The 25,163-nt window shown below is 55.0% G+C and overlaps 11 protein-coding genes across 11 annotated transcripts; 4 read left to right on the top strand and 7 right to left on the bottom strand.

The window, feature by feature from the left end:
- Positions 1 to 91: 91 nt before the first annotated feature.
- On the bottom strand, positions 92 to 1,054 carry PHYSODRAFT_510315 (hypothetical protein; the record flags this gene model as incomplete). Its single annotated transcript, XM_009530977.1, has 1 exon — positions 92 to 1,054. One exon carries the CDS (start codon positions 1,052 to 1,054, stop codon positions 92 to 94), a length of 963 nt encoding a protein of 320 aa, XP_009529272.1.
- A 1,252-nt stretch (positions 1,055 to 2,306) lies between these two features.
- Positions 2,307 to 3,497, bottom strand: PHYSODRAFT_561284 (hypothetical protein; the record flags this gene model as incomplete). The annotated part of the gene is made up of 2 exons (XM_009530976.1): positions 2,307 to 3,218; positions 3,307 to 3,497. 2 exons carry the CDS (start codon positions 3,495 to 3,497, stop codon positions 2,666 to 2,668), a joined length of 744 nt encoding a protein of 247 aa, XP_009529271.1. The 3' UTR covers positions 2,307 to 2,665.
- Positions 3,498 to 3,793: 296 nt separating this feature from the next.
- Positions 3,794 to 4,774, bottom strand: PHYSODRAFT_505479 (hypothetical protein; the record flags this gene model as incomplete). The annotated part of the gene is made up of 1 exon (XM_009530975.1): positions 3,794 to 4,774. The coding sequence occupies one exon, from the start codon at positions 4,772 to 4,774 to the stop codon at positions 3,794 to 3,796; it is 981 nt and encodes a 326-aa protein (XP_009529270.1).
- Positions 4,775 to 5,886: 1,112 nt separating this feature from the next.
- Positions 5,887 to 7,245, top strand: PHYSODRAFT_302019 (hypothetical protein; the record flags this gene model as incomplete). The annotated part of the gene is made up of 1 exon (XM_009530974.1): positions 5,887 to 7,245. One exon carries the CDS (start codon positions 5,887 to 5,889, stop codon positions 7,243 to 7,245), a length of 1,359 nt encoding a protein of 452 aa, XP_009529269.1.
- Positions 7,239 to 9,113, bottom strand: PHYSODRAFT_346609 (hypothetical protein; the record flags this gene model as incomplete). The annotated part of the gene is made up of 5 exons (XM_009530973.1): positions 7,239 to 8,326; positions 8,403 to 8,695; positions 8,768 to 8,869; positions 8,924 to 8,984; positions 9,054 to 9,113. 5 exons carry the CDS (start codon positions 9,111 to 9,113, stop codon positions 7,331 to 7,333), a joined length of 1,512 nt encoding a protein of 503 aa, XP_009529268.1. The 3' UTR covers positions 7,239 to 7,330.
- Positions 9,114 to 9,183: 70 nt separating this feature from the next.
- Positions 9,184 to 9,865, top strand: PHYSODRAFT_286331 (hypothetical protein; the record flags this gene model as incomplete). The annotated part of the gene is made up of 1 exon (XM_009530972.1): positions 9,184 to 9,865. A coding segment is annotated over exon 1 (538 nt), but the record flags the coding sequence as incomplete, so codon positions are not given.
- A 1,058-nt stretch (positions 9,866 to 10,923) lies between these two features.
- Positions 10,924 to 11,241, top strand: PHYSODRAFT_506512 (hypothetical protein; the record flags this gene model as incomplete). Its single annotated transcript, XM_009530971.1, has 1 exon — positions 10,924 to 11,241. The coding sequence occupies one exon, from the start codon at positions 10,924 to 10,926 to the stop codon at positions 11,239 to 11,241; it is 318 nt and encodes a 105-aa protein (XP_009529266.1).
- Positions 11,242 to 12,310: 1,069 nt separating this feature from the next.
- PHYSODRAFT_333755 (hypothetical protein) lies at positions 12,311 to 12,628 on the bottom strand (the record flags this gene model as incomplete). The annotated part of the gene is made up of 1 exon (XM_009530970.1): positions 12,311 to 12,628. One exon carries the CDS (start codon positions 12,626 to 12,628, stop codon positions 12,311 to 12,313), a length of 318 nt encoding a protein of 105 aa, XP_009529265.1.
- An 884-nt stretch (positions 12,629 to 13,512) lies between these two features.
- Positions 13,513 to 20,258, top strand: PHYSODRAFT_561276 (hypothetical protein; the record flags this gene model as incomplete). The annotated part of the gene is made up of 2 exons (XM_009530969.1): positions 13,513 to 13,971; positions 14,058 to 20,258. Exons 1-2 carry the CDS (start codon positions 13,519 to 13,521, stop codon positions 20,256 to 20,258), a joined length of 6,654 nt encoding a protein of 2,217 aa, XP_009529264.1. The 5' UTR covers positions 13,513 to 13,518.
- Positions 20,259 to 20,449: 191 nt separating this feature from the next.
- On the bottom strand, positions 20,450 to 21,613 carry PHYSODRAFT_506237 (hypothetical protein; the record flags this gene model as incomplete). Its single annotated transcript, XM_009530968.1, has 1 exon — positions 20,450 to 21,613. One exon carries the CDS (start codon positions 21,611 to 21,613, stop codon positions 20,450 to 20,452), a length of 1,164 nt encoding a protein of 387 aa, XP_009529263.1.
- A 588-nt stretch (positions 21,614 to 22,201) lies between these two features.
- PHYSODRAFT_333752 (hypothetical protein) lies at positions 22,202 to 24,973 on the bottom strand (the record flags this gene model as incomplete). Its single annotated transcript, XM_009530967.1, has 4 exons — positions 22,202 to 22,584; positions 23,064 to 24,322; positions 24,425 to 24,651; positions 24,686 to 24,973. 4 exons carry the CDS (start codon positions 24,971 to 24,973, stop codon positions 22,202 to 22,204), a joined length of 2,157 nt encoding a protein of 718 aa, XP_009529262.1.
- Positions 24,974 to 25,163: the final 190 nt, after the last annotated feature.

The raw sequence follows: 25,163 nt of genomic DNA, 5'->3' as shown, positions 1-25,163 counted from the left end.
GATTAACTTAGTCAACACTCTGATCAACAATGAGTCTCCAGGGACTTCAGCTTAATACGAGTTCTATGATATAAGTTAGCTAGCTGTGTGTTCAATCGTCTCGAAGACTGCGCGTGCTGTGGGCGTCGGCGTCGTCCGTCGGCGCCCACGGGTCGCTCTCGACCAACCGGCCGAACTTGGGGAGCTGCCAGCGCTCGAGCTTGCGCGCCACGTCGGGGAACTCGGCCTTGATCTTGTCCAGGAGCTGGTCGAACATGAGCTTGTTGCCCCTCGTGTTTAGGTGCAGTCCGTCCTCGAGCAGGTTGTTGCGTCTCCACTTGGGCATGTCGTTGAAATACGAGTACAAATCCACCACGGGCAGGCCGAGCTTGTACGCGGTGGCGACGCAGACCTGCGCGTAGTTGCCGGCCATCTCGTTGGTGCGGTCGGGCACGCCCTTCTTGTCCACTTCGTTCTTCATGGCCCGGCGGTGGCGGGCCATATCGTCCACGTGAGGCGGCGTGATGAGTAGGATCCTGGCATCGGGGGCCATGGCCTGGAACTGCCGCACGATTCGGACCAAGTTGTCGCGGTACATGTCAATGGGAACGTGCTGTTCCGAGTTGCTGCCATTGGGTAGAGCGGCATCATTGGCTCCGAGCCACAGCGTGATCAATGCCGGCGAGTAGCTGCCGCTCATGATCTCGCCCTGGATGACCGGCATGGCGTACTTGAGATACCATCGAGTGTTGTAGCCCGAGAGGCCGCGGGGCACGACGTTGGCCGAGCGCGTGTACTCGTTCTGCAGTAGAGTGGCCCAGCCGTTGATCTTGGGGTTCGTGCCCCTTTCGGTCAGCGAGTCGCCGGCCAGCAGCAGCACGGGCCGCAGCTTGGGCCGCAGGCCGCTCTCAACGAGAATCGCCTCCCAGGCGCCCAGCGACCACGCGATGTACGCGGCCAGGACGAGGCACGCGAGCAGACTGCGCTTGGTGTTGACCGACGGGCTGGTAACGGAGACCGGGAGGCTGAGGCCCAGAGGAGAGGGCTTGGTGGGCTTGATGGGGCTCGGGATCATGGTGCTGGTGGTCGACCAGGTGGTGGCCCTACGGAGAGCAATTTCGGCAGTGACCAGCGAGTCGCTACATCGGACCGATCGTCGGCCATCACTGACGTTTGATGATGCCTTGGGATCTGTCCTGTACCTACCCGTACCTCGGGTGGAGACGTGGTAAGGTGTCACACACACCAGAGAGGAGGGTCGCGTTGGACAAGGAAGCGGAGCGGAGGCGCATTGTGCAGTCGACGAGGAGCTCGAGTTTCATGTTGCCTATTCTCTAATAGACTGTATGGATGGATATGCACAGGATATCTATCTTGTTGTCATTGCCGAACTTCATTTAGCGCCGCATTGAGCACTTTGCATTGCATTCGCCATGGTTGAGAACAGTCCTATCAGCTGGGTGTGACACTTCAAGATGCAATTTGCACCCGCACTCTGTTAGCGAAACGTAGGTTATCTTGGCACTGCCAAGTTGGCAGCATCCCAACTTGTATGACCACGGTGGGAACGATTGGCACCGAAGCTGTGCAACCGAACTATCCGGTGAAGGGAATGAGCGTCTCGATAGGTTTGCACCGCTGGCAAAGCACTCACTCGTCTGGAAAGTAAACAGGATTGCAAGCCAAACTCACACCGTAATACGTGACTATCGTTGCTGCGCGAAGTTGATTCTCGTTGCTGCCCGTGGCTGTGTCGGCTCAAGATCTATTGGTCATGTGAGCCGTGAGCCGATCCCAGTTGGGGATCGCTGACTCCTGCAGGCGCGCCGCCAGCGTAGGAAACGCGTCTGCAATCTTCGCCCGCAGCAGCCGATCCATGAGTCGGTTCCCCAAGCCGACAAGTGCAGCCCGTCCTCCAGCGCCAACGCCCGTTCGCGTGATGACATTGCGTTGAATAGAGAGTGCAAGTCCAGCACTGCAACTTCGAGTCTCTCGGCTGTGACAACGCACGCCTTGGCGTATTCGCCCGCCATGGCGTTTGATCGGTCGAGTCGCCCGGTCCTGGATTCCCTCCAGGTTCGACGCGTAAGTATCCACTGGAACGTGCTGGCGAGACGAGGGTCCGTCTGCGAGCGCAGCGTCGTTCGCCCCGAGCCAAAGCGTGATCAGGGATGGAGAAATGCCGGCACTGGACAACTCCCGCTTGATCACCGGCAGAGCGAAGTCGATGAACCACCTGCGAGTAAAGTTTGCATTGAAACGCGTTAGTTACCGCTCTGTTGTACATCTTCACATAGCGAGTCAACGAACTCACTTGGTGTTGTAGTCTGACAGTCCGCGGGGCAGGACGTCAGCCGATCGTTGGTAGCGGTTTTGGAGCAGAGCCACCCACCCACCCAGACTTGTCGGGGTCAACGCCCTGCTCCGTGAGCGAGTCGCCCAGGAGCAACAACGTCGGGCGAGTCGCAGCAGGATTGCTACAAATTGTCTGCAGCGTTTGCTCCCATGCCCCGAAGTACGACGCAAAGTAGACTGCAGCAAAGGCCACAACAACCGGCACCACGCTGCGTAGCGTCACACGTGGCATGGATACCAAGGAATGGCAGATGGGAAAACCAACCGGTAAGAACCGGTGCGAGTGTGCGGCCTGGAGCAAAGCTGTACTCGATGGCAGTTTTGCTACTGTCTACGCATCCATCCAGACGTGGAAGTCCGGGAGCTGCCACGTCTCGAGCTGCTTCACCACTTCGGGAAAAGCTTCAGTGATCTTCTTGTGCACTTGTTCGTCCACTATGCGGTTGCCCTTCGCGGTGAAGTGGAGTCCGTCGTCCAAGCACGCAGCACGCTCGCTCTCGGACATGGCGTTGAAGAACGAGTACAGGTCCACGACGTTGAGCTTCAGTTCATCAGCAGCCTCCACACACGCGCGCGCGTATTCCCCAGCCGCGGCGTTGGTGCGCTCAGCGCGTCCAGCAGGCGAGCGCGACTTGCGGACAGCGTCGTCGACGTGCGGCGGAGTGATCAACAGGATCTGAGCGTTGGGCGCGCTAGTTTGGAAGGTCTGTACGATCTTGACCAGGTTCTCCTTGTACGCAGCAACGGGGACGTGCTGACGCGCCGCGCCGCCGTCGGGGAGGGCGGCATCGTTGGCGCCGAGCCACAACGTGATCAGCATGGGCGAACGCACTTCAGCGGAAAGTTCGCGCTTGATCACAGGCAGAGCGGACTCAATGAACCACCTGCAGTCGCAACAGCAACAATGTAAGAGGGACATCGTTAGTTAAATAGAATCGATGGTAGGAAGCTGTGGGGTGCAGTGAGACGCACTTGGTGTTGTATCCCGACAGTCCGCGGGGGACGATGTCGGCCGAGCGGTTGTAGCGGTGCTGCATCAACGCGACCCAGCCGGCATTCTCCGGGTCGGTGCCTCGCTGAGTCAGCGAGTCTCCCGCGAGGTAAATGACCGGGCGCGGGGTCGATGGCGTGGTGGTGTCCTTGGTGGCGTCGGAGGAGCTCATTTTTGGCGAGGGGGGATAAATTGAAAGTGATTAGTAGTTTCGTTTCACTTAGGAAGACGTGGAAACCTATAACCTATTATATTGACATCCTTCGTAAGGCTCATCATTATCAAATTAGTAACTCGTAACCTGATACCCTTGGCAATATACACATAGCAAGACTGCCTTAGTAAGGAATATAGAGCTGTATTGAGTCATAATGCTGTGTTTTTGGTTGTCTTTGCTGAATCGGTCGAATCGATCGAATCGATTCGCCTTCGTCATGCCTAATATGCGTGGCTTATATCATTTGCTGACTACAGCAGACTGGCAGCCGCAGCACCGATCAGTGCAGCGGCCAGCGCAGCGAGGCGGGTAGTTGACGACTCGCTCGAGTCGACATTGCCGGTCGTCGATCCGGCCGTGCCCGCGGTCGACGATGAAGCACAAGCGCTCGACACGCACGAAGGCTCGCGGGCAGGAACGCTGGACTCGTCGCAGGTGAGCGACCCCGTGGAGTCGTGTTTGTTGGACGCGTTGGGCATCGAGATGCGGCTGGCGCCCTTGCCCTCGTAGGTGGTGGCCGTGACCTGCTGCGCGCTGATGCAGATGGTGCCGGTGCCCTGCGTCTCCAGCTCGAGCTCCGTCACCGACACGCTGTCAACGATGAACTGGAGCTTTGACGTGCCGGTCGCCTCCAGGTGCAGCTGGCGCGCGCTCACGTCGGTGCTGGCCGCCGACACGTACACGGCACTGGAGCCGCTCGTCTCCACCTGCAGCTCCGCGGTGGTGCTATTCGACGCCAGAACGCCGTCCTCGACCACCACCTGGGCCGACCGCTGGCTCTTGACGTCCGTCACGACGCCGGTGGACGCCAGGAAGATCTCCGTCAGCAGGTATCCGCTGAGCGTCGTAGCGGTAGACGTGCTGTTGCCGATGCGGATGTTGAGCTCTCCATCCGTGTCATTCGTATCGTCGGCATCATTGTCATTGGTGTCATCGTTGGTGACAGTCACAGCGTCAACCACGGTCTGCGAGTCGCCCGACACGTTCACGTAGCCGAGCACGCCGCTCGGTAGGCCGCTCACGTAGCTCACGTACACGCGCCCGGCGAGGTCCAGGTCGATGGAGTCGATGGTGTCGGCGGAGTTGACCGCGCTCAGCGTCCACTGCTTGACGAAGGCCGCGTTCTCCGAGGTGGAGGTGGCAGCTTCAGTGACTGCAGAGGTGACGGTGAACTCGGCGGAGGCGCGCGCAGTCATAGAAGCCGCGACGAGGAGAAGAGCTTGGATGTTCATAGTGAAGTTGAGTTCGTTGCTTTGAAGTGGACTTGCTGGGTAGCTGTGATTTTCAATAATGAGGATGACCAACGCCGCGCCGATAACGCCGCAAGCGCGGTGTGGGGTAGATAGATGTAGCTATCGAACACCACTGTCTACAACGACGAGGGTTGCAGCTACTCTGCGAATTGTTGCGACAGCCGACAAGAAAATAGGTTCGTCGTGAGCTTCGGCTTTGCCATGTCGGGACAGCTGAAAGCGGTGGTGCCGCAGATCAATCAACGTGATGCAAATCGGACCGAGTCCAACAATGGATTTCCACCATGGAAAACCTTGTCATTTGTGGCAAACCTGAGGTATTAATAGAACTAGTGTTCATAACACGAACCGTTTAATCACGCGATTGGAGATTAATTTCCTGAAGTTGAAGCCGGATGGCTACACTTTTGCAACAGTACTCGTTGTTGAAGTTGGTTGGTTGATTCAGTGCACACCATCGCCAGCAAAATGGACAAGAACAATTCTAGGTCGTTGGACTGATCGGTTATCTAATGCGGTACGGATCATGCACAACATGTTCATGTATATACACTCGCTGCGAAGCAGGAGGCTCCATGTCACTTGTAGCGCGTCGAGACCGCCAAATTGCGACGCCCAAGATCATCGTCTGACACAGGCTGCGTCGAGACTCGCTGCTCATGTTAAACGTGATTCTAGGGTCGTGCGACTTGAATTTTTGCCATACCGGTGGTAGATTTTATACAGCTACAAAACGAATTCTCGGACCTGCACCTTTGGGATGGCAGTGTGGCCATCAGCTACACCATCGATTACGAGATGGGGGCCAAGCGGATACACACACCAGTCTTACGTGCTGTATCCAAGCCCGCTGAAATGTAACGTGCATGCGTGTGTGCTCCTTACTGAGGTGTTAACCATTCAATGCAGACGTTGAAGTCACGCTCTATAGCACCGCTACACTCAAATACGTCCAACGGAGCAATCTGCAATGCAGATTCCTCGATTTCCACCAATAGCAGAAGCGGATGTAGCTTAACTGACCAATGCTGTTCGTTGTCCGTTACAGCTTCAAGTATGTCAGAGGGTCGCTCGAGCATTTTCACTTCGTCATGGGCTCTTCTAGACGGTGGGCGGCGTCTTCGGGCTCGTCGTGTTCAAGTTGCAGCTCTTCGTGGCAGCGTTATGACGAGCGCAAGGGGGCAGCAGCTAACGCGAGGCGGAGTGGCCAAGGTGCCGAGCGGCTTTCAGTTGAGGACGAGCGAGAGGTGGCGAGACGTGTGCTGGAAGATCTCGAGTCGCTGTACTTTGACGGAATCGGCGACGGCGAGAGTGAAGACGAAGATGAGGACGAGTTTGACTCGAGCTCGGAGTGGGGGTCGGAGAAGTCGTTGCGCAGCTCAAGTGGCAAGCGAAAGGCAGGCGGGATGACCCTCGAAGAACTGACTGTTGCTCTCAACGCTGCGATCGAGTACCATCGGCCAGCAACATTGAAATTGAGTACCCCAGTGCAGGAATCCAAGCTCGAAGCCGATGAACGGCTTGACCAAAGTTTAGGCGAACGTCACCAACGACCGCGTTCTCGCCGTCAAGAGGAAGTGGCGTCGTTAGCGTCAACTCCTAGAGGAGAGTCGAGCTTGGAGTTTTTCCAGGATATGCTGGAGAGGAAGCAACGGGATTTTTACGCCATGAAAATTGCGCCAGAACCCGATGAAGAGGTGATTGAAGACAGACAATCGCAAGGGACCGTGCCTAGCAACAATGCTGTCACTTCAACTCGGGAGAAACAAACGGTGACACTCGTGCGAGATCAAGCGACAGAAACAGAGGAGTACTTTCAATACCCAAGGTTTGATGCATCCTTTGGAGTCGCTGATTTCCAAACGCCACCACACTCACCTCCAAGGAGTGTCTGTCTTCGAAGTACGCAGGCTGCAAACGTACTGCCAGTTACAATCGGTCCTACACTAGCAGACCTTGCTGCCAGTCATCGGAGAAGGGAAAGAGATCGACTGTCTTCTCGATCAGTTCCAGGGCCGGAATCTTCATGGAGCTCATCTCCATCTTCTTTTGCCTCTCATCAAAGAGCCCAATCCGATTTTTCGTATGCAAGCAAGCGAAGCGAAGGCAGCAGTAGCAGCTCATCCAGCAGCTCTCGCACGAGTAGCAGAGCTAGCGACATGAGTAGCAGAAACAGTAGAAGCAGTAGAAGCAGCCGCAGTAGTGAAAGGAGTAGCCAAGCCGAAAGCTTGATCAGCAGAGCTAGCAAAAGCGAAAGCCAAGTCAGCCAGATCCAGAAAAACTACGAGCCGGAACAGTTAGTCCTGGAGCCACCGACGCAGCTCAATGCTTACCTTCCCACGCCAGCGACCGAGATCCAAATCGACAGAGCATCTTCCAACTCGCCGCGTATTCCGAGCAGCCCCGCACTCGTAAACTGGGAACTCGATCTCTCGAACTTCGTACTATGAACACTGAGCGATACTTTTTTTTCCTTACGAGTTAGCTGGAATTAGTTGGACAACGGGATCAATAATTCGAACGATGATGTGGCAACTACACCTTGCTTCTCTTCGCGCGTTCTGTGACTCGCATCACTTCAACTGATTCTGGGAGCGTCTTGTTGCTGAAGTCGCGAACAAACACTGAGCTCGCACTGCCGAGGAGCATCATAGTGGCCGTGATGACCAGCAACAGCGTCACGTGAACAGGTGGACCGATGAGATAACCGTTGACAAACTGCGCAGCAATGGATCCAGCCCTTCCAGCCGCCGACAGCATGCCCATTCCAGTCGTGCGGACGTCCGTCGGGAACGACTCGGCGGACATAAGATCAATCGCGTTCCAACCGGCCGTGCTGAAGGCGTTAAACCCACTGGCCAGCAGTACGATGGCTGCTGCACCTGAAGCGGAAGAGTTCGCATAAGCGAATCCAGTGGCACAGCCAGCGGAGAGCAGCATGGAGATCGCAAGAATACGACGCCCTCCAAGGCGATCCATGAGTAAAGCGGTCATGATGTTTCCAGGAAGATTCGCAGCAGCGTAGATAAACGCGTTCGCGAACGGATCCTCCAGTCCGATGCGATTGAAGAGCATCGTGATCCAAGTTGCGAGGCCATACGACCCGAAGCTCAAGCAAAACCACGACAACAGCAACGAAATTGTCGTCCCGCGCAGCACTGGATCGAACAGCAGACCAAAAGCGGTCCATGTGCTCCGCTCGACTTGGATGCCAGCGTTTGACGACTCAGCATACACTTCCGACTGATTGCTGGCCCCTGTAGAGTTATGCCGAGCCAGCAGCGACGTTGACTCGGTTAAGCCGTCATCGTCCGAAGCGTTGGTGGCTCGAATAGTATCCACAACCAGTTCTGCAGCAGTCAGCAGCCTGTGTCGAAGGAAAAATTGGGCGCTTTCAGGCACGTATCGATACATGAGAGCCCAGCAGGCAAAGCTTGGCAGCGAGATAATTGCAGCAAATGCACGCCATGAATACGCCGCCTCTGGACGCCCCAACATGAACCACGCTAACCCTGCAGTAAACACAGCCCCCTGTTGTGCAGTCAGCACAAATAAAATGTTAGAACTTTGGTATCACTGAGAGTAGAATACAATAGGCTTTACTCACCACCATCCAGTAGGCAGCAACTATTGTGACGTAGTAGCCTCGACGGTGCGCAGGTACGTGCTCCGAGCAGAGCGTGAACATTGCCGGCACGGTGCCTCCAATACCGACACCGGCACAAGTGCGGAAGATAATGAGTGCGTACACATTTGGCGACAATGCCGACATGAGTCCAAAGACGCCGTTCAGCAGCAGCGAGTAGAGCAAACTCTTCCGCCGACCAATGTAGTCGCTCAGGGAGCCGAACAGCAGCCCTCCAGTGAACATGCCCGCGAAGATTGCAGCCGCCAGCAAACCTACAAAAGCATTACCCTAAGTATAAGCTGCAAGTAACCACAGCCAGAGCTGCAGCTATAACCGTAGCTTACTCTGCTGCGTCCGAGTGAGCACCACCCCCTCCTTGTCTTCGTACACCGCCAAGATGTACCCAATCGAGAGGATCTCAATGGCGTCGGCAGCGTTACCCAGACCTAAAATACTGCAGCAATTCCCCCATTAACCCCATTGCACAGTTCTGCAGATACACTGCAGCACGCACAGCACAGTCCGCAGCTGGAAGAACCCGTCGCTGATGCTTGCAATGGCCTACACAACACCCTAACACTTCAGCATACACTCAGAGGTCTATCAACGGCCAACCCTTTGGCTCCTTACATGCTGCAGTCGCAGTAGTCTAGCGCTACCCCCTCCAGCTCCAGCTCCTCCTGTCATCATGCGAGTCAAAAGGTGGAATGACTGAGGTTTCGGAGACCGTCCTCCAATTACCCAATCACGCGCGAGGAGCTCACTTATCTTGGTTGGTCAAGTCAAGTATGGGACGGCGTCGCTCCAAGTGGAAGGACAACACGCGCCTGGACCGCGGCAGCCAGTTGCTGCACCATGCCAAGGCTGGCGACTGCAAGGCGTTGACGGCGCTACTGGAGGAATCGGATCAGGAAGCGCAGCACGAGCGCAGCGACTTCTTGCAGCTCACTCAGGACCACAATGGCTCGACGGCGCTGCACCTCGCGGCCAGTGAAGGCCACGTCGAGATGGTGCAGACGCTGCTGCAGCTCGGCGCTGGAGAGGTCCATCTGGGCGGTGGACGCAAGAAATACGCGCGCACGCCGCTGCATGAGGCTGCGATCAATGGGCACCTGGACGTCTGTCGCCTGCTGGTGGAGTTCGGACTGCTGGTGGACTGTCACACCACGAGAGGACGCACGCCGCTCATGTACGCGGTGAAGGGCAACTACGTGGAGCTGGCCCGATACCTTGTGATGGAGGCGGGCGCCAACGTGAACGAGCAGAACGAGATGGGCGTCACGGCGGTGTACATTGCGTGCCAGGACGGACACGAGGACATGGTGAAGTTCCTGGTGCAAGAAGCGCAGGCAGATGTGAACCTCAGCAACCGCACCAACCACGTGCCGCTCCATGAAGCTGTCGCTGGCGGGTTCACGGCTGTGGTGGACTTTATGCTGCGCAACGGAGCCGACAAGTACGTAGTGGACAAGATGGGCGTCACGGTGTGGCACGAGGCAGCGGGCAATGGGTCGGTGGAGATGCTGGAGCTGCTCGTTCAGCACGACGTGTCGCTGCATCCCAACGGGCAGGAGCAAGTGGACAAGGTTATGGCGAGGCACCCGTTCCACTACGCGGCAGTGGAGGGCAAGGCCGACTTCGTGCAAGCGCTGCTGGAGAAGAAGCTGGTGAACGTCGACTTCGTGGACATTGACGGCTGCACTGCGCTCTACTACGCCGCAGCCAACGGTCACGCTGATGTTTTGCAAGTGTTGCTGCGCTTCGGCGGAGACCCAAACATTGTGTCCATCCGTCGGTCGCCGCTGCATTGCGCAGTCGAGTGGCACCGCGTCGAGTGCGTGAAGCTGATGCTTCAGCACGGCGCCTCGCTTGAAGCAACAGATAAGGACGGCCTCACACCAGCTGAGGTGGCCGCACAGAAGGGATTTAACGACCTGGTAGCAGTTCTTGAAGTTGGCAGTGGAGGCACGACCCCATAAAGGGAGCACTGCACAATAAGTCTAATGCATGTAGCACATTGAATACTTCTCCACCACCGTGCTAACCTGCTCCCTTGCACTCCGAGGCGCCGCAGCACGCATTGAAGATACCCTGGCCGTGCTGCGCTGCGCTGTGGTGCCGAGGTCGGATCCCGAGGTTGCACATGGTTGCCACTGCGACACGATGGTCATCTTGCCGATTGCGCCGGCCACGAATCGACCAATGGCACCGCGGCGAGCGTCTCCGCTGCGGATTCGCCTAAATTGTCGCATTTCAGCGAATGACGCTCCTCCAAAAGGCGTGGACGCAGCCAATGGCGGGGCGGTCCCGTCTTCGCCACTTTGTCCTTCCTGCCCCCATGTCTGACGTAGCCAAGGCCCAAAGCTGAAGCGAGCATCCCGAGTCGGATTCCCGACGCCACGTACTTCAGTCTGCAGCTCAGAATTGCATTTGCACTCAAGCGCCCAAGCCCCGCAACCAACTAACACCCACTTAAGGCACTACCTATCTCTAGACGACCATGCCGATCGAGATCCAGACCCCGGAGGAGTTCAACGCCGCCATCGGCGAGAAGCAGCTGACGGTCGTGCAGTTCTCTGCGCCGTGGTGCGGCGGCTGCAAGATGGTGGCCCCCAAGGTGACGAAGCTGATGGAGAGCGAGTTCTCGAGCGTCAAGTTCCTCAAGGTGAGCGCGGAGGAGCTGGAGGACTTCTGCGAGGAGATCGACGTGGACAGCTTCCCGACGTTCCGCGTGTACAAGAACGGCGAGGTGGCCGCGTCGTACGTGAGCTCCAAGTTCGAGAAGGTGGAGGCGTTCATCCGCGAGAACGCCAACTAAGCGGCGACAGTCTGCTGCTAGCTGCCACAATGGCGGCTGAAGCCGAGGATACGCATGTATCGTCAGCGTCTGCGCCCATGCGATCAACCCGCGCTTCGTTTGGTATTGATCGAGTGGATCAGCGCACGTGCGATGTATCGAGCGCGTCGTTAGCACCCCGTTTTGACGATGGAGAGGCAAAGATCACCTAATGTATGGAAATATAAAGCCTTTGCACCCTTGCGATGATGGAACTGTGTTGGAAGTAGTTTCGTTAGGATGTTGGTATTAATGGTGAGGTGTTGGTGCTGTAGGTGCTTGTATGTGGCCCCGTACATGCTTGTATCTGTAACGTTACCTCTTCATGTGTTCCCTGCCTAGAATCTGGGTTGCATCCAGCGTGAAGCACGGCATTGGTTATCATAACGACGAAAAGACTTTTACTGTAACTATGAGCGATAAAGGAGTCCTGAACCTTGCTACAGTTTAAAGTACAACCGTCTGAGATCCTTGTTGGGTCTTGCCGCCTACCCAAATGAACCTCATCTTCGCGACGTCCATGTCTCCTCGTCATAAGATAAATGCATCACTTTGCCGACTTTTCGGTTGGATGCATTAGCATGTTTCCACGGCATCAGTAGATGAAAAGCCGCAACAATTGAGGAAAGTGATTCCACATGAGAACCAGCGGCGGGAAGCGTGCGATATGCTGATATTCGACAGCACCAAGGTTTTGCCAACCACCAGATGAATCGATTAAACAATCCAGCCCCGCGCCAATAACCTAGCAGCCAAACTCTAAAACCAGCACCACCCGCTTCGTCACCAACATCCTAACGAAACTACTTCCAACACAGTTCCATCATCGCAAGGGTGCAAAGGCTTTATATTTCCATACATTAGGTGATCTTTGCCTCTCCATCGTCAAAACGGGGTGCTAACGACGCGCTCGATACATCGCACGTGCGCTGATCCACTCGATCAATACCAAACGAAGCGCGGGTTGATCGCATGGGCGCAGACGCTGACGATACATGCGTATCCTCGGCTTCAGCCGCCATTGTGGCAGCTAGCAGCAGACTGTCGCCGCTTAGTTGGCGTTCTCGCGGATGAACGCCTCCACCTTCTCGAACTTGGAGCTCACGTACGACGCGGCCACCTCGCCGTTCTTGTACACGCGGAACGTCGGGAAGCTGTCCACGTCGATCTCCTCGCAGAAGTCCTCCAGCTCCTCCGCGCTCACCTTGAGGAACTTGACGCTCGAGAACTCGCTCTCCATCAGCTTCGTCACCTTGGGGGCCACCATCTTGCAGCCGCCGCACCACGGCGCAGAGAACTGCACGACCGTCAGCTGCTTCTCGCCGATGGCGGCGTTGAACTCCTCCGGGGTCTGGATCTCGATCGGCATGGTCGTCTAGAGATAGGTAGTGCCTTAAGTGGGTGTTAGTTGGTTGCGGGGCTTGGGCGCTTGAGTGCAAATGCAATTCTGAGCTGCAGACTGAAGTACGTGGCGTCGGGAATCCGACTCGGGATGCTCGCTTCAGCTTTGGGCCTTGGCTACGTCAGACATGGGGGCAGGAAGGACAAAGTGGCGAAGACGGGACCGCCCCGCCATTGGCTGCGTCCACGCCTTTTGGAGGAGCGTCATTCGCTGAAATGCGACAATTTAGGCGAATCCGCAGCGGAGACGCTCGCCGCGGTGCCATTGGTCGATTCGTGGCCGGCGCAATCGGCAAGATGACCATCGTGTCGCAGTGGCAACCATGTGCAACCTCGGGATCCGACCTCGGCACCACAGCGCAGCGCAGCACGGCCAGGGTATCTTCAATGCGTGCTGCGGCGCCTCGGAGTGCAATGGAGCAGGACGGAAGTGGACTGATCAGTGAAGTGCAAAGGTGCTGCTATGTGTGCACTTCCAGTCACCGTGAAACATGTTTTGCCACCTTCAATGTTTGCGTCCGTCGCCGAGTAGTATCCTCGTCATCTCGTTGGCATTTCGTCCAAAGCTCGAGCAGGACATACAAGCGTGCCTCGCTTCACACGCTCTGCCTTATTCTGATCTATGTTCTGGCTCAGCAAGCTGCAAGCGTGAGTCACCGCGCCATTTGGCAAACTGTAGCCATGTGAACGTCAAATCTTATCCACGAGCGTATCTCCTCAAACCTTATACCCCATCCTTTTCTGCCAATCGCGTGCTTCAACGAAGCGACACTCTTGCCCGCATACAAAGCGCAAGAGCTCCGCAAGTCAGCACAGAGTGACGGTCGCTGCCTGCACACACACGGGGAGGAGAGCTCCATGAGCGCGGAACCGCGCCGCAGCTACCGCAGCAACGGCCAGGCGCGGCCCGGCAGCCAGCGCCTGAGCAGCGACGAGTACGCGCCGGCCCAGGCGTCTCCGCAGCCGGCGCGCCAGGCCCCGCGCCCCAGCGTCAAGAATAGTGCGTCTAGTGCCGGCACCTCGGCGTCCGTGTCCTCCTCCACCGGCCCCACGCCCATCGAGGAGGGCGACTTCGTCTGGGTGAGCGATGAGAGCGGCGTCTGCACGTCCGCCGTGGTGGTGCGCACGGGCTTCCTCTTCGACGAGGACTCGGACCAGGAGCAGCACGTGACGGTCGTGCACACGGAGGACGGCGAGGAGCGCGCCATCCGCGGACGCCCATTGGTCAAGCTGCCGGCCTACCACCACCCCAAGCAGCTGCTGCCGCTCGAGCTGCACGACCTCAGCAACGTGCCGCTGATGGCTACAAACGTGAGAGATTCAAGTTGGGTCTCCGTTTTGAGGTCTCTCATAGTTTTTAATTGTTATTTTTCTTGGTTTTCTTATTTTATTTGCAGGGCGATGCAGGCCGAACCGAGACTTTCACGACCGAGCAGTTGGAGAATGTAGCGCTCTACACGCTGCGCGCGAGGTATCGCATGGAGCAGGTGTACACGTGGGTGGATCGGGTGCTGGTTGGGGTGAATCCCATCACGCCGTTGCCGATCTACACACCCGATCATATGCAGGCGTACAACAAGAGCAGGGAGCAGACCCCATTCTACGAGAAGGACACGGTGAACGACGCGCCGCCGCATGTGTTTGCGCTGGCTCAGAACGCACTGAGGTGTATGCAGGATGCAGGAGAGGACCAGGCGGTGATTCTGCTTGGTGGCATGGGTGCGGGTAAATCCGAAGCGGCCAAGTTGATTGTCCAGTATTTGTGCGAGATTGGAGATGGGGCCGCTCCTCGAAATGATTCGGAGGGTGAATCGGGTGTACTGCACCCCATCGGCCAACAGATTCTGCACGCATTTACGATTTTGGAGGCGTTCGGAAATGCAGCAACTCCCCAGAACCCGAATTCATCACGGTTCGCAAAGATGATTTCAGTGGAGTTCAGTAAGCATGGTCACGTTATTGGGGGTGGATTTACGACACATTATTTCGAGAAATCGCGCGTCATCGACTGCAGAAGCCATGAACGGAACTTTCAAGTATTTTACCAGGTGCTTGCAGGCGTGCAGCATGACCCTACGCTTCGCGATTCGCTGGAAATGAACAAGAGCGTGGATGAATTTGCTATTTTAAAACAAGCTGACCCTGATCTCACGAATCTTGCCCTTGATGCTCGCGACTACCGAGACCTGATGTCAAGTTTTTCGGCGTTGCGGATCCGAAAGAACCAGCGAGTGGAAATTGTGCGCATTGTGGCTGCATTGTTACACTTAGGAAATGTGGACTTCATTCCTGATCCCGAAGGTGGCAAGTCTGTTAATGGAGCGAACTCGACCACTGTGAGTGACGCTCAATCTTGCGCGTTGAAGGACCCCGCTCAGATCCTGCTCGCATCGAAGCTGCTGGAGGTCGAGCCTGTCGTGCTTGATAATTACTTCCGCACCCGTCAGTTTTTCTCGAAGGATGGTAGCAAGACTGTGTCGTCGTTGAAGGTGGTGACTGTACATCAGGCACGGAAGGCTAGGGACACCTTCATCCGAAGTCTGTACGAGTCTCTCTTCAACTTCCTCGTGGAGACGCTGAATGGCATTCTGGGCGGAATTTTCGATCGTTACGAGAAGTCAAACATCGTTATCAATTCGCAGGGCGTTCACGTGCTGGACATGGTTGGTTTTGAGAATCTGGACCCGTCGCAGAACAGCTTCGACCAGCTCTGCTTCAACTATTGGAGTGAAAAGGTGCATCACTTTTACGTGCAAAACACACTAGCTATCAACTTTTCGGCCCTCGAGGATGAGTCGCAGCAAGTGGAGAACCGTCTGACAGTGCGTTCCAATGTGGACATTACTAGCGAGCAGGAGAAGTGCCTGCAGTTGTTCGAGGACAAGCCTTTCGGCATTTTTGATCTTTTGACAGAGAACGGAAAGGTTCGATCTCCTAATGACGAGGACTTCGTAAACAAACTGTTTTCGGGTAACGAGGCTGTGGGTGGGCTGTCGCGACCCAACATGGGCGCGGATACGACAAATGAATACCTGGCACCGTCGAAAGATTGGCGGCTACTCTTTATCGTTCAGCACCACTGTGGCAAGGTGACGTACAATGGCAAGGGGCTCTCATCCAAGAACTCGCTTAGCATCTCTTCAACATGCGCTGCTATCATGCAGTCCTCCAAAAATGCTGTTTTGCATGCCGTAGGGGCGGCCCAAATGGCAGCCGCATCTAGTGAAAAGGCTGCAAAGCAGGCTGCTCGCCGAAGTACCTCCTCAAAGTTCCGAAACTCCATGAGCTCCGCGAAGGAGGCAAAGAGTTCCGGTGACAGTGCAGCAACAGACGTGTATAACCAAGCTGACGCCTTGCTCCACGCATTGAACCACACGGGGAAGAACTTCCTCGTATGTATCAAGCCAAACGAAGAGCTTGAAGAAGGAGTATTCGACTCGGCCTACGTGATGAAGCAAATCCGTGATAACCACTTGGTTGAGCTTATGCAAGCCAGTCGATCTATCTTCACTGTACACTTGACGTACGGTCACTTTTTCCGACGCTACAAAAATGTCTGTGGTCACCGTGGTACGCTCGAGTCGCTGTTGCGTTCGCTGTCTGCTATTGGCGTTTTGGAAGAAGAAAAGTTTGTTGTTGGAAAGACGAAAGTGTATTTGACGAGTCATCAGTGGAAAAAGCTGGAGAAGGCGCGTTTCCTGTACCTTAATGCCTGCGCGACCATGATCCAGCGTAATATGCTTCGTGGTGGCTTCCGGAAGAAATCGGCGCGATTGCTGTATGTTATTCGGGGCTTGCGTGAGGCGATGGCGCAACGCGACCAGAACGATATTATCCAGCACCTTGCAAACTGTACACAAATCTTAGGAAAGCGCGCTTCGGAGGATATTCGCGTGTTGAACGAAGGCCGACAGCTTATTGCGCGTTTGGACGAAGAAGAATACGTCAATTCAATTATTGCAGATGCTACCAGGATCGGTCATCCTGCCTTGATTGAATATGCTGTAAGAGTCGCTGAAAAGAGCTCTCCATGGCTAGCTGTCGACCATTTGCGGAGGAAAAGCAAAAGTATTGTGGCTCTCCAAAAGCAGAAAACGGAGAAAAATGCTGCAGTCAACAAGAAGCTCCGTGCTTCGATGATTGCAAACGACCCAGAAGCGCTCATGGGATCTTTAGCAACACTGGAAGAACCTTCTGTTGAGTCTTTGGAAAGAAAGCTAGCTACAATGATGATCATCCGTGCGCTAGAGGAGAAAAGCGCTGTGGAATCTGTAGCACACGCACTATCTACCATCGGCGAAGATGATGATGACGCGGCCATTGTGAAAAAGTTGTTGGGGCCTGCTACCAAAGCCATCAGCTTGGGTGTCGAAGCGAAGTTGCCAACACTTGTGGACACTCTTGGAACGATTCCTTCCGATCTTACTTCATTTGACAATGACGATGAGGAGGACGACGATGAGGACGACGACGAAGACTTGGAGGAAGAGGAAGCTGCCCAAGAAGTTGTTGCTCTCAGTGCGTCTGTCTCTGTTGATACGACTAACTTAGAGGCAGCTCTCCAGAAAGCTCTGGACGACGAAAACTTTGTTGCCGTGGAGAGAGTGCTGGCGCGGCTTAAAGTTCTCGGTGTTCCCGGAGGTGATTCTCGAACAGTTGAGGCTGAACGTGCACTTGAAGCACAAACCGTTCCTGCGAGCACACATTCCGAGCGCAAGCAAATGGTTAAATTCTTAGCGGTGGCAAAGTTGTCTCAAGATATCGAGTTGCTGACTGAAGCGATTGAGGCTGCTGTTGGCGTTGGCCTGGCGAAATGGGACTTTAACTTGAAGAATGCTGAAAGAGAACGCGAGAAGCTGATCGCTGCTGCCGAGTGTGGGGACAGTCCTCCTCCGACTCTGGTTGCTGTGGTGAAGCCAGCATCACCAAAGCCAATCAAGTCCCCTGTGAAGAAAGAGAAGGTACTGGAGCCATCACCGATTAAGCTATTCTTGCAGATCTGGGAAGCTCAGCGTATCAGTGATCTGGACCAGTTGCGTTCGTCCGTCACCCCCGAGTTGGAGGCGGTGTTTGAAGCGAAGTCGGCGCGACTGCAGCAGGTGGCTAGCGTCGAAAACGCTTTAAGGCAGGCCCTTGAGACTGATGACCCGAAGGTCGTAGAGCAAGAGCTAGGACAGTCTATCAGCATCGGGTTCTGCTCGCCTTTGTTTGGCGACCTGTTCGAGCTTTTTTCAAAACTTCGAAGCGGTGCTAACGGTGAAGATGCCTCGGATCCTACTGCGATCATGGATGGACTACATGCCGCCATTCATTTCTTGACTCGTCGAGTCGACGAGAACGCCGAGATTCGCGAGGATGCGGTGCAGCTGTTATCTACTGAGATCGAAGAGTTTTCTTCTCCATCAAATGGTGAAAGCGAAATCGTGTACGATGAAGCGGAGCGTGAAAAGGTTCTCCTTACAGCAGGCAACTTACGCCGGAGCTTGGAATCTCGAATTTCGGCTGCTGCCCGCCTGGAAGCCACTCTTGCTCTACCGACTGATGCATCATCAGTAGGAGCGCTGGAACTTAGCATTCAATCGGCAAGAGAAGCTGGCGTCCACGAACGACTTCTGATGAAAGCTGAAGATAGAATGGCGACGGCGAGAAGGAAGTCTGTTGTTGCTGGTGACCGATTGCGTGGTCCTGGCACGCTTACGCGTAATGATAGCGACAGCAGTAGTCAACCCAGTCTGCATGAAGGCGAGCGTCCACGGTGTGATACAACTGAGTGGCCTGGAATGGGAGAGGACGACGGATCTGAGAACGCAAGTGACAAGAAATCAAAGCAAGGAGCTGAAAAAGATGCGCTGGCGTTCAATCATTTCGAAAACCTCCGTGGGTTTAACGCGCAGTCAGAGCGCGCACTCGCCAAGAAGTTGTGCTGGGAAAGTCGTGCCATCTCTCAGAGCCTGTCTGTGCTGGATGACAGTCCTGACGAAGTGTCATCGCTCGCTTCATCTGCATCCGCCGGGCAAATGGCACTCTCCATCAACCGCTGCATTCTGGGGTACATGCGTGACCGAATCGTTTTCTACCGCGAAATGCTGGCGCAGTACATCCTGCAGATCGGTCTTATGAAGCCGTCTCTTGTGGACGAAATCTATCTGCAGCTCATGAAGCAGCTCACCAAGAACCCGAAGAGGGATAGCAGTATTCGAGGTTGGTCTCTGTTTGCGATGTGTGCGACCTCATTCCCGCCGTCGTTAGCCCTCCAGAAGTATGTGATCATGTTCCTGAAGGCGCAAGTTGCTGATTCCAACAGCTTTTGGCGGCTCGTGCGAAACTTTGCGGCTTATTCGCTCAAGAAACTAGAGAATTTGCTCGAGAACGGAGCAACGGGCTTCATTCCCAGTATTGATGAAATCCGTGGCTACGAAGCGCGGCCACCATTCCTTGCGACGATTGAGTTGCTGGATGGCACTCCTTTAGCAGATGCCTTCCCGATCACGCCAGAGTTGACTGTGTCCCAGCTTGTCGAGATCTGTTCTCATTTCCTCGGCTTGGAAGACCACGTTGTCAACTTCTTGGGCTTGACGACGATAACTGAGCGCGTCGTTGTTGGAAAGAGCTCGACTGGTGCAGCTAGCTCATTTGTATCGGCAAGCAATGAAGGCAACGACTCAACGCCCGATAACAACGAAAACGGCGGTGTGAAGGAGATTCCGCCCCCTCCAGTTCTCACTGTCAGCACGTCGACGTCCTCGACGACTTCAACTTCATCTCCATCAAGTTACTTCCACAAGTTTATCTCAGCGCCATCGTTCCTCAACGCTGATACCTTCCTGGGTGATATCTTTGAGAAGGAACTGATCCGAGGACGCGACGTGCGATTCGTCCTCAAGATTCGGCTCAATCCAGTCTACATGCTGCAGTACACGGACGAAATGTACGATCGCCTTGTGTACATTCAGGTGCAGGACGAGATCGTGAAGGGTAACCTCCCTGTATTGGAAGAGGAGGCTCTGCTCCGACTGACTGCGCTAGCCATCGCTGTTGACTGCGAAGAGGTCCCACCGCTGTCTGTGGAGGAAGTCATCGAGATGGGTGTCTTGGACTACTTGCCGCAGGAATGGCGTCCGGCGCATGATGAAGAAGAATGGGCTGAGCTGGTGCTCGATACGATCACGGACAACCTACTGGACGAGCAAGACGCGCAGTTCCCTGTGAGTGAACTGCAGCGCATCTACATCGAAGAGGTGACGCGCCACCGGTTGTACGGCTCCTGCTTCTTCCCTTCCAAGTTGGTGAACCGCGGCGCAAAGGGCAACGGCCTGAACTATTGTCTGGGCATCGAGCTGCCGAACTACTTTGTGATAGGTGTGAATGGCTACGGCATGCACTTCCTCAGCCGCGACGGCACCATGCTCGCGTTCTGCGAGTACACCGACATTGCGTTCTGCAGCGGCGCGTACCCGCAGTACAAGATTTGCCTCAAGAAGGCGTCGGACATGACCGCCCCAATGGAGGACATCATCGTCACAACCAAGTACTCGGAAGAGCTGGACGCACTCATCACCGACTACAAGGAAATCACGGCGCTCATGAACGAGTCCTAGATGGTATGCACAATGTGTTAACGCATAGAATGTCGATATATTCATTTGTCACTTACGCCCCCCAAAATGCCTGCGCTTGGTAGTTCGTGGGAAAAGCACAACTTGCGATATAAATTAACAGCCTCGAGGTTTCCATCACCTTCATACTGCAGGTAGAGAACGCCTCAAACCACTACCATCCTGCAGGGCTGTCATGAGAGAATCCGGCCAGCGAGCACGTTGACCAGATTCGAGCTCTCGTGCTCGGGGACAAACACCGAAGTCGGGTGCTCTCCTGTCCACTTAGGAACTCGATAGCTGGGGTCCTTCATCAAAAACTGCATGGTCTTCTCCATCACCACGTCCGTCTTCTCGAACAACCGCACGCCCGTTTCCTCCGCGCGGCGGTCCAGCTTGGTCGTCGTGGGCTGCAAGTTGACAATGCACAGCGAGCCAGCGTAATCCCCCGCCATCTCCGAGAACGGCTCCACGCGCAGCGACGTGCCGAGCACCAGCGCCACGTCCGCCGCTTCACACTCGTCGATGGCCAGGTCGATATCGCCCAGCGGCTCGTCAAAGCCCACCACGTTCCTTTTCAGTCGGCCGTTCCCATGCCGTGTACGCGCCCTCAGCCTCTGCTCCACGGGTCGTTTGGTGCTCACGCACTCGGGGTCATCACACAGTCCAGTCCAGGGGAAGTCCTTGGTGTAAATCTTCTCGCACGTCTCGCACTTGGCCTGCGTGGCATTACCGTGCACCTCGGTCAATGCACTGGCCGGCACGCCGCTTTTAAGGTGCAAGTTGTCCACGTTTTGGGACACTACGTGCTTCAAATACCCGAGGCGGTGCAGCTCGTAGAGCGCCATGTGGGTCGTGGAGGGCACGAGCGAGTTAAAGTCCGGGATTTTAATCCGCGCCGCCTCATTTTTAGCGTCGTTCTCGTCCCCTTCGCTGCCGTCCTCTTCATTGTCTTCGTCCGTTTTACGCCGTTTCTTGGCCTTGCTGAGCTTGGATTTATCAAAGTTTTTCGTGCGAATGCCGTGCTCCCCGCGGTAGTCCGGAATGCCCACGGACGTGCTGATGCCGGCGCCCGTGAAGGCCACTAAATGCCTGGAATTGGCGATCAACTCCGCCAGTTTGCGGCACTTATTGCCCAGCTCCAGGTCCGAATTAGGCGCAGGCTTGACCCCCAAATCCTCTTGTTCCTCCTGCTTCTCGGACTTGATCGAGTCCGCCAGACTCTGCAGGTAGAAGTCGCGCCGCGCCGAGCGCAGAAGCGCCTTCATGGGCGCCAGCTGGTAGTTGTGCGCCGCCGGGAGGTAGTCGTCGCTGTCGCTGCTGGGCGCGCGGCAGCGCTTGGGGGCGGACGCCAGCATGGCTGCGCTCGGTCTCGCTGCTGGTGGAGGTGGAGTGAATACTGAGACCCAAAAGTCCAGCGTGATGGAGTGTACCATTGCTCAGTGGTACATAGTTTCGATGGTCGAAAGTTGAAGCGGTAAACTTTTGTCGATCGCTCGAAGTTCAAACAGTACGAGAGGAGATGGCAAACGTTGCGAAACTCGACCGTGCCATGCCCAACTGTACCATCGTTTGCCGTCCGCACTTTGAAAGCCTCCACGCTTGTTTCTCCAATATTACAGGAGATTCAACGCCTGACGCGACTTCCGCAAGCACCGTTAAACCTAATGCGTAGTCTTCTTTTTCAACGCATTAATTTCTTAAGTCCCACTTGCATTGGCCCTGAGCGACGGTATTGACCTAGCAACCAAGCTGCCCATTGTGTAGCTAGAAATCAACTAGGACTTGTAGGTGATTAACGCTAGTGTCTTGTTCGCCGGGATACTGTGGCGCGGCATGGATGCATTGCAGTACTACTACGTAGTACTGTAGATATTTTGTTTCCGCCGTGGCCTGCCAAGATTGCTTGCATGACACGCGGGTACTTTAAAATTCGCGAAGACCTGTTACGCTCTGCTTTCCGGCAGTTCTACCAGAATGACCAGCTTATCGATATGTTCACACGCGCGCTTCCCAGTGCATTCAGCATTGTTGCAGTTGTTCCTCATGTGACGAACCGAGACGCTCTCAGTCTCCACTCCCAACATGCCATCCTCGACGCGATTCACGCCGTAGAAGACAGCACGGAGTAGCCATGGACATTCACGAGTAACATCGTCGAACTTCCGCTTCTTGTTCTTCCGATCGCGCTTTTGCTTTCGCTTCTTAAAGTAAGAAAGCAGATCCTTCATGTCTTGTAGGAAGAACAAGACGACGGTGCATTCGGCGGGAACTCGATCAAAACATGCCACCAGATCGTCCTTCGTAAGCGTTCCCTGGCTGAGGTTGCCTTGGACCGAGATCACACCAAATTACAGACTGATTGAATTGGCATCAGACCTGCCAGATTCTTTGAGAGACCCTAAGTTCAAAGTCGTCGCAAGAAACGCGGGCCACTCCAGCGTGAGGGGCGCCGGGAACGGTATTTTCTCCGCCAAAGCCACGAGCTCCGTCACTTTCCCTGGAAGTTTGACTTCGGTATCACGCTCCCGTAGACCCCCAGCTCGTACAGCAAAGCAGACAGAAATCGTGGAAATGGCAGCCCACCGAATCCGCCCCCTCGACTTGCAACCACAAGCGCGCCGGTGGCTAGTTCTGCCAGTGTGGTATTGCCGACCGACTCAAAAGCAAAAGCCTCGCGGAGTGGAATTGGACTAACCCGTTGGTTCTTGAAAACGTGGACAGCACCCAAGCAAAGATGCAGCAGAACATCCTCCCCCGGACTTGGAAAAATGCTGCTCCACCGCCACGGTTCAGCGCCATTTTCACCTTTTACAGGGTACTCGCAACCACGAAGCCAGAGCTCGAACATCTTCGTTTCATACAGACGGGAAAAGTCTCCAGCGGGGCCATTCGTATCGCCATATTCACTGTTGCTCTTTCTGTAGCTGGACGCGAGAAACAGTCGCGCATGACTTTCGTTGACGTTTTCAGGAGTGTATCGTCCTCCATAGACAAAAGCTCGAGCTAGGGACTGAACCATTGTGTTCATGTACTTCTCAACACCCATGCCCTCGTCGTAAGGATGTGAGCTCACGTATTCCATCGCTGGGTTCCCAAACATCGGTCTGCTACATGTAATAATCGTCTGTAACTCGCGTGGCAGGCTCTTCAGGGACGGGTCTTCAAAGCGAGGGAGCAACGGGTACACGACACACCACAGTTCGTCGTGTGTTTGGGCCTTGACGGCTGTCGTCAGAATACTTTTGGCCGCTTTGTTAGACGCGCTCACGATAACCACCAACCCGAACGAGCGGAAGACATTTCGCATGAATCTCATCTTTCGAGTCCACAAGTTCTTTTCTTCTTCGCTCATGCTGTTGTCGATGTGTGGGTAGTCGTCGAGGAAGAAGACGCAGTGCCTGCCTCTCGCTCGACGGGCATTTATCGCATCCAAAACTTCTGCTCTGGTTCGTGTACCAGTAAAGCCAGGGAGATCACTCAGCAGCGTCCGAATGAACGCGTAGGTATACAACTCCGACTGCTGTGATATCTCAAACACTCCAGCTTCACCGACTTCACGAATGTCTTTATCCACACACTGGATGAATGCTGACGAGCGGTAACAAAACGCCAAGCGCACAACTTCCCCGTCATTTACACACGCGAAACAAAAAACGTCAAGATCATCCCGAGCCATCAAATTAAAGGCCATCTGAGTCTTGCCCGTTCCGGAAGAACTTGCCAGCATAATGAAGGGGATGGTGTATGGGACGTCAGCGCTGAGGCTTGCCAAGTCGTTCACAATTGCCACGAGTTCGCTCACCTCCTGGGCATTCTTCAACAATTCTGCCGCTTCCTCGTACGGCTCTGTGGGTGTCCAGCTTCTTACGTATTCACTTGGCGCCTCATCGTCCGAATCTGAGGACGACCAGCTTCTTTCGTACTCACTCACATCAAACTTCGACGGTGGGAGCGCCAGAAAGTGGACCGTGTGCTCCTCGAAGTCGTGAAAAACCTCCGCGATAGTTTTGAGAGGATCCAGCTTTTTCCGAAGCAACCTGTCCGCAACTTCCTCATTTCCGGCCCTCAACGTAGCTACTTCAGGTGATTAGCTCTTGAGTGAATTTCCGTGCTCGTCGATAGCCTCGTAGATGTTGATCGTTTCCTCTCGAACATCCAATGCGTACCGATATATACGCATTTTCAGCCTCCACTGCAGGTCCTGAATGAGAGCAAGCTTCTTGATGATCACGGGGAAGACCGATGTGCCGTCTCCAACGACTAAACACCACAGCTCCACCTCGGCGTCTCGCACTTCGTGGCTGCGTCGGAGTCGCTCTTCCACTGTCATCTTGTAGTTGATGCCGACGAGAACGTGAATATTCCTCCGACCCAACGTGGCCACATCGAAGTGCTGAGAGTTTGTCCACAGGATTAAGCGGCGCCACACAAAATTTGTCGATCATACCTTCGTTTCCCTCCTTCAGAGCCTTCAGTTCGTCCGAGTCGCATGGGAGCCACCCTCCGGTGGGCTGTTGGGCGAGATATAGTTCCAACTCGTCCAGGTCGACGTCATCGAGACCGATACTGGCCTTTTTGATAGCTAGCGTGAGAGCTGCGACGTCCTCACTGGACTTTAGGATCACAACGAACTCCTCCAGGAAGGCTCCCACGACCACATAGTAGATCACCAGCTCTTCTTCGTTGTTTAGTGTGAAGAGATGGAAAATGCGCATCAGAAAACTTCGGAAAAGTGATGTTTAGTGACGAGATGATCTGCTTATGTGTGCTTTCCGCTAGCAAGAACTTAACCTTAGTTCAATAAGTACATGTACTTGCCACTTCTCTCACAACTACAGGAAGATAGCGGTTCTTGATCAAGCATGTACCACGCACTCACGAGAACTTAAGCAAACAGCCTTCACA

The sequence above is a fragment of the Phytophthora sojae genome (genome assembly GCF_000149755.1).
Source record: "Phytophthora sojae unplaced genomic scaffold PHYSOscaffold_5, whole genome shotgun sequence".
Taxonomy (NCBI): domain Eukaryota; phylum Oomycota; class Peronosporomycetes; order Peronosporales; family Peronosporaceae; genus Phytophthora; species Phytophthora sojae.
The sequence above is the reverse complement of the archived record's forward strand: the minus strand, read 5'-3'. Positions and strand labels throughout refer to the sequence as shown.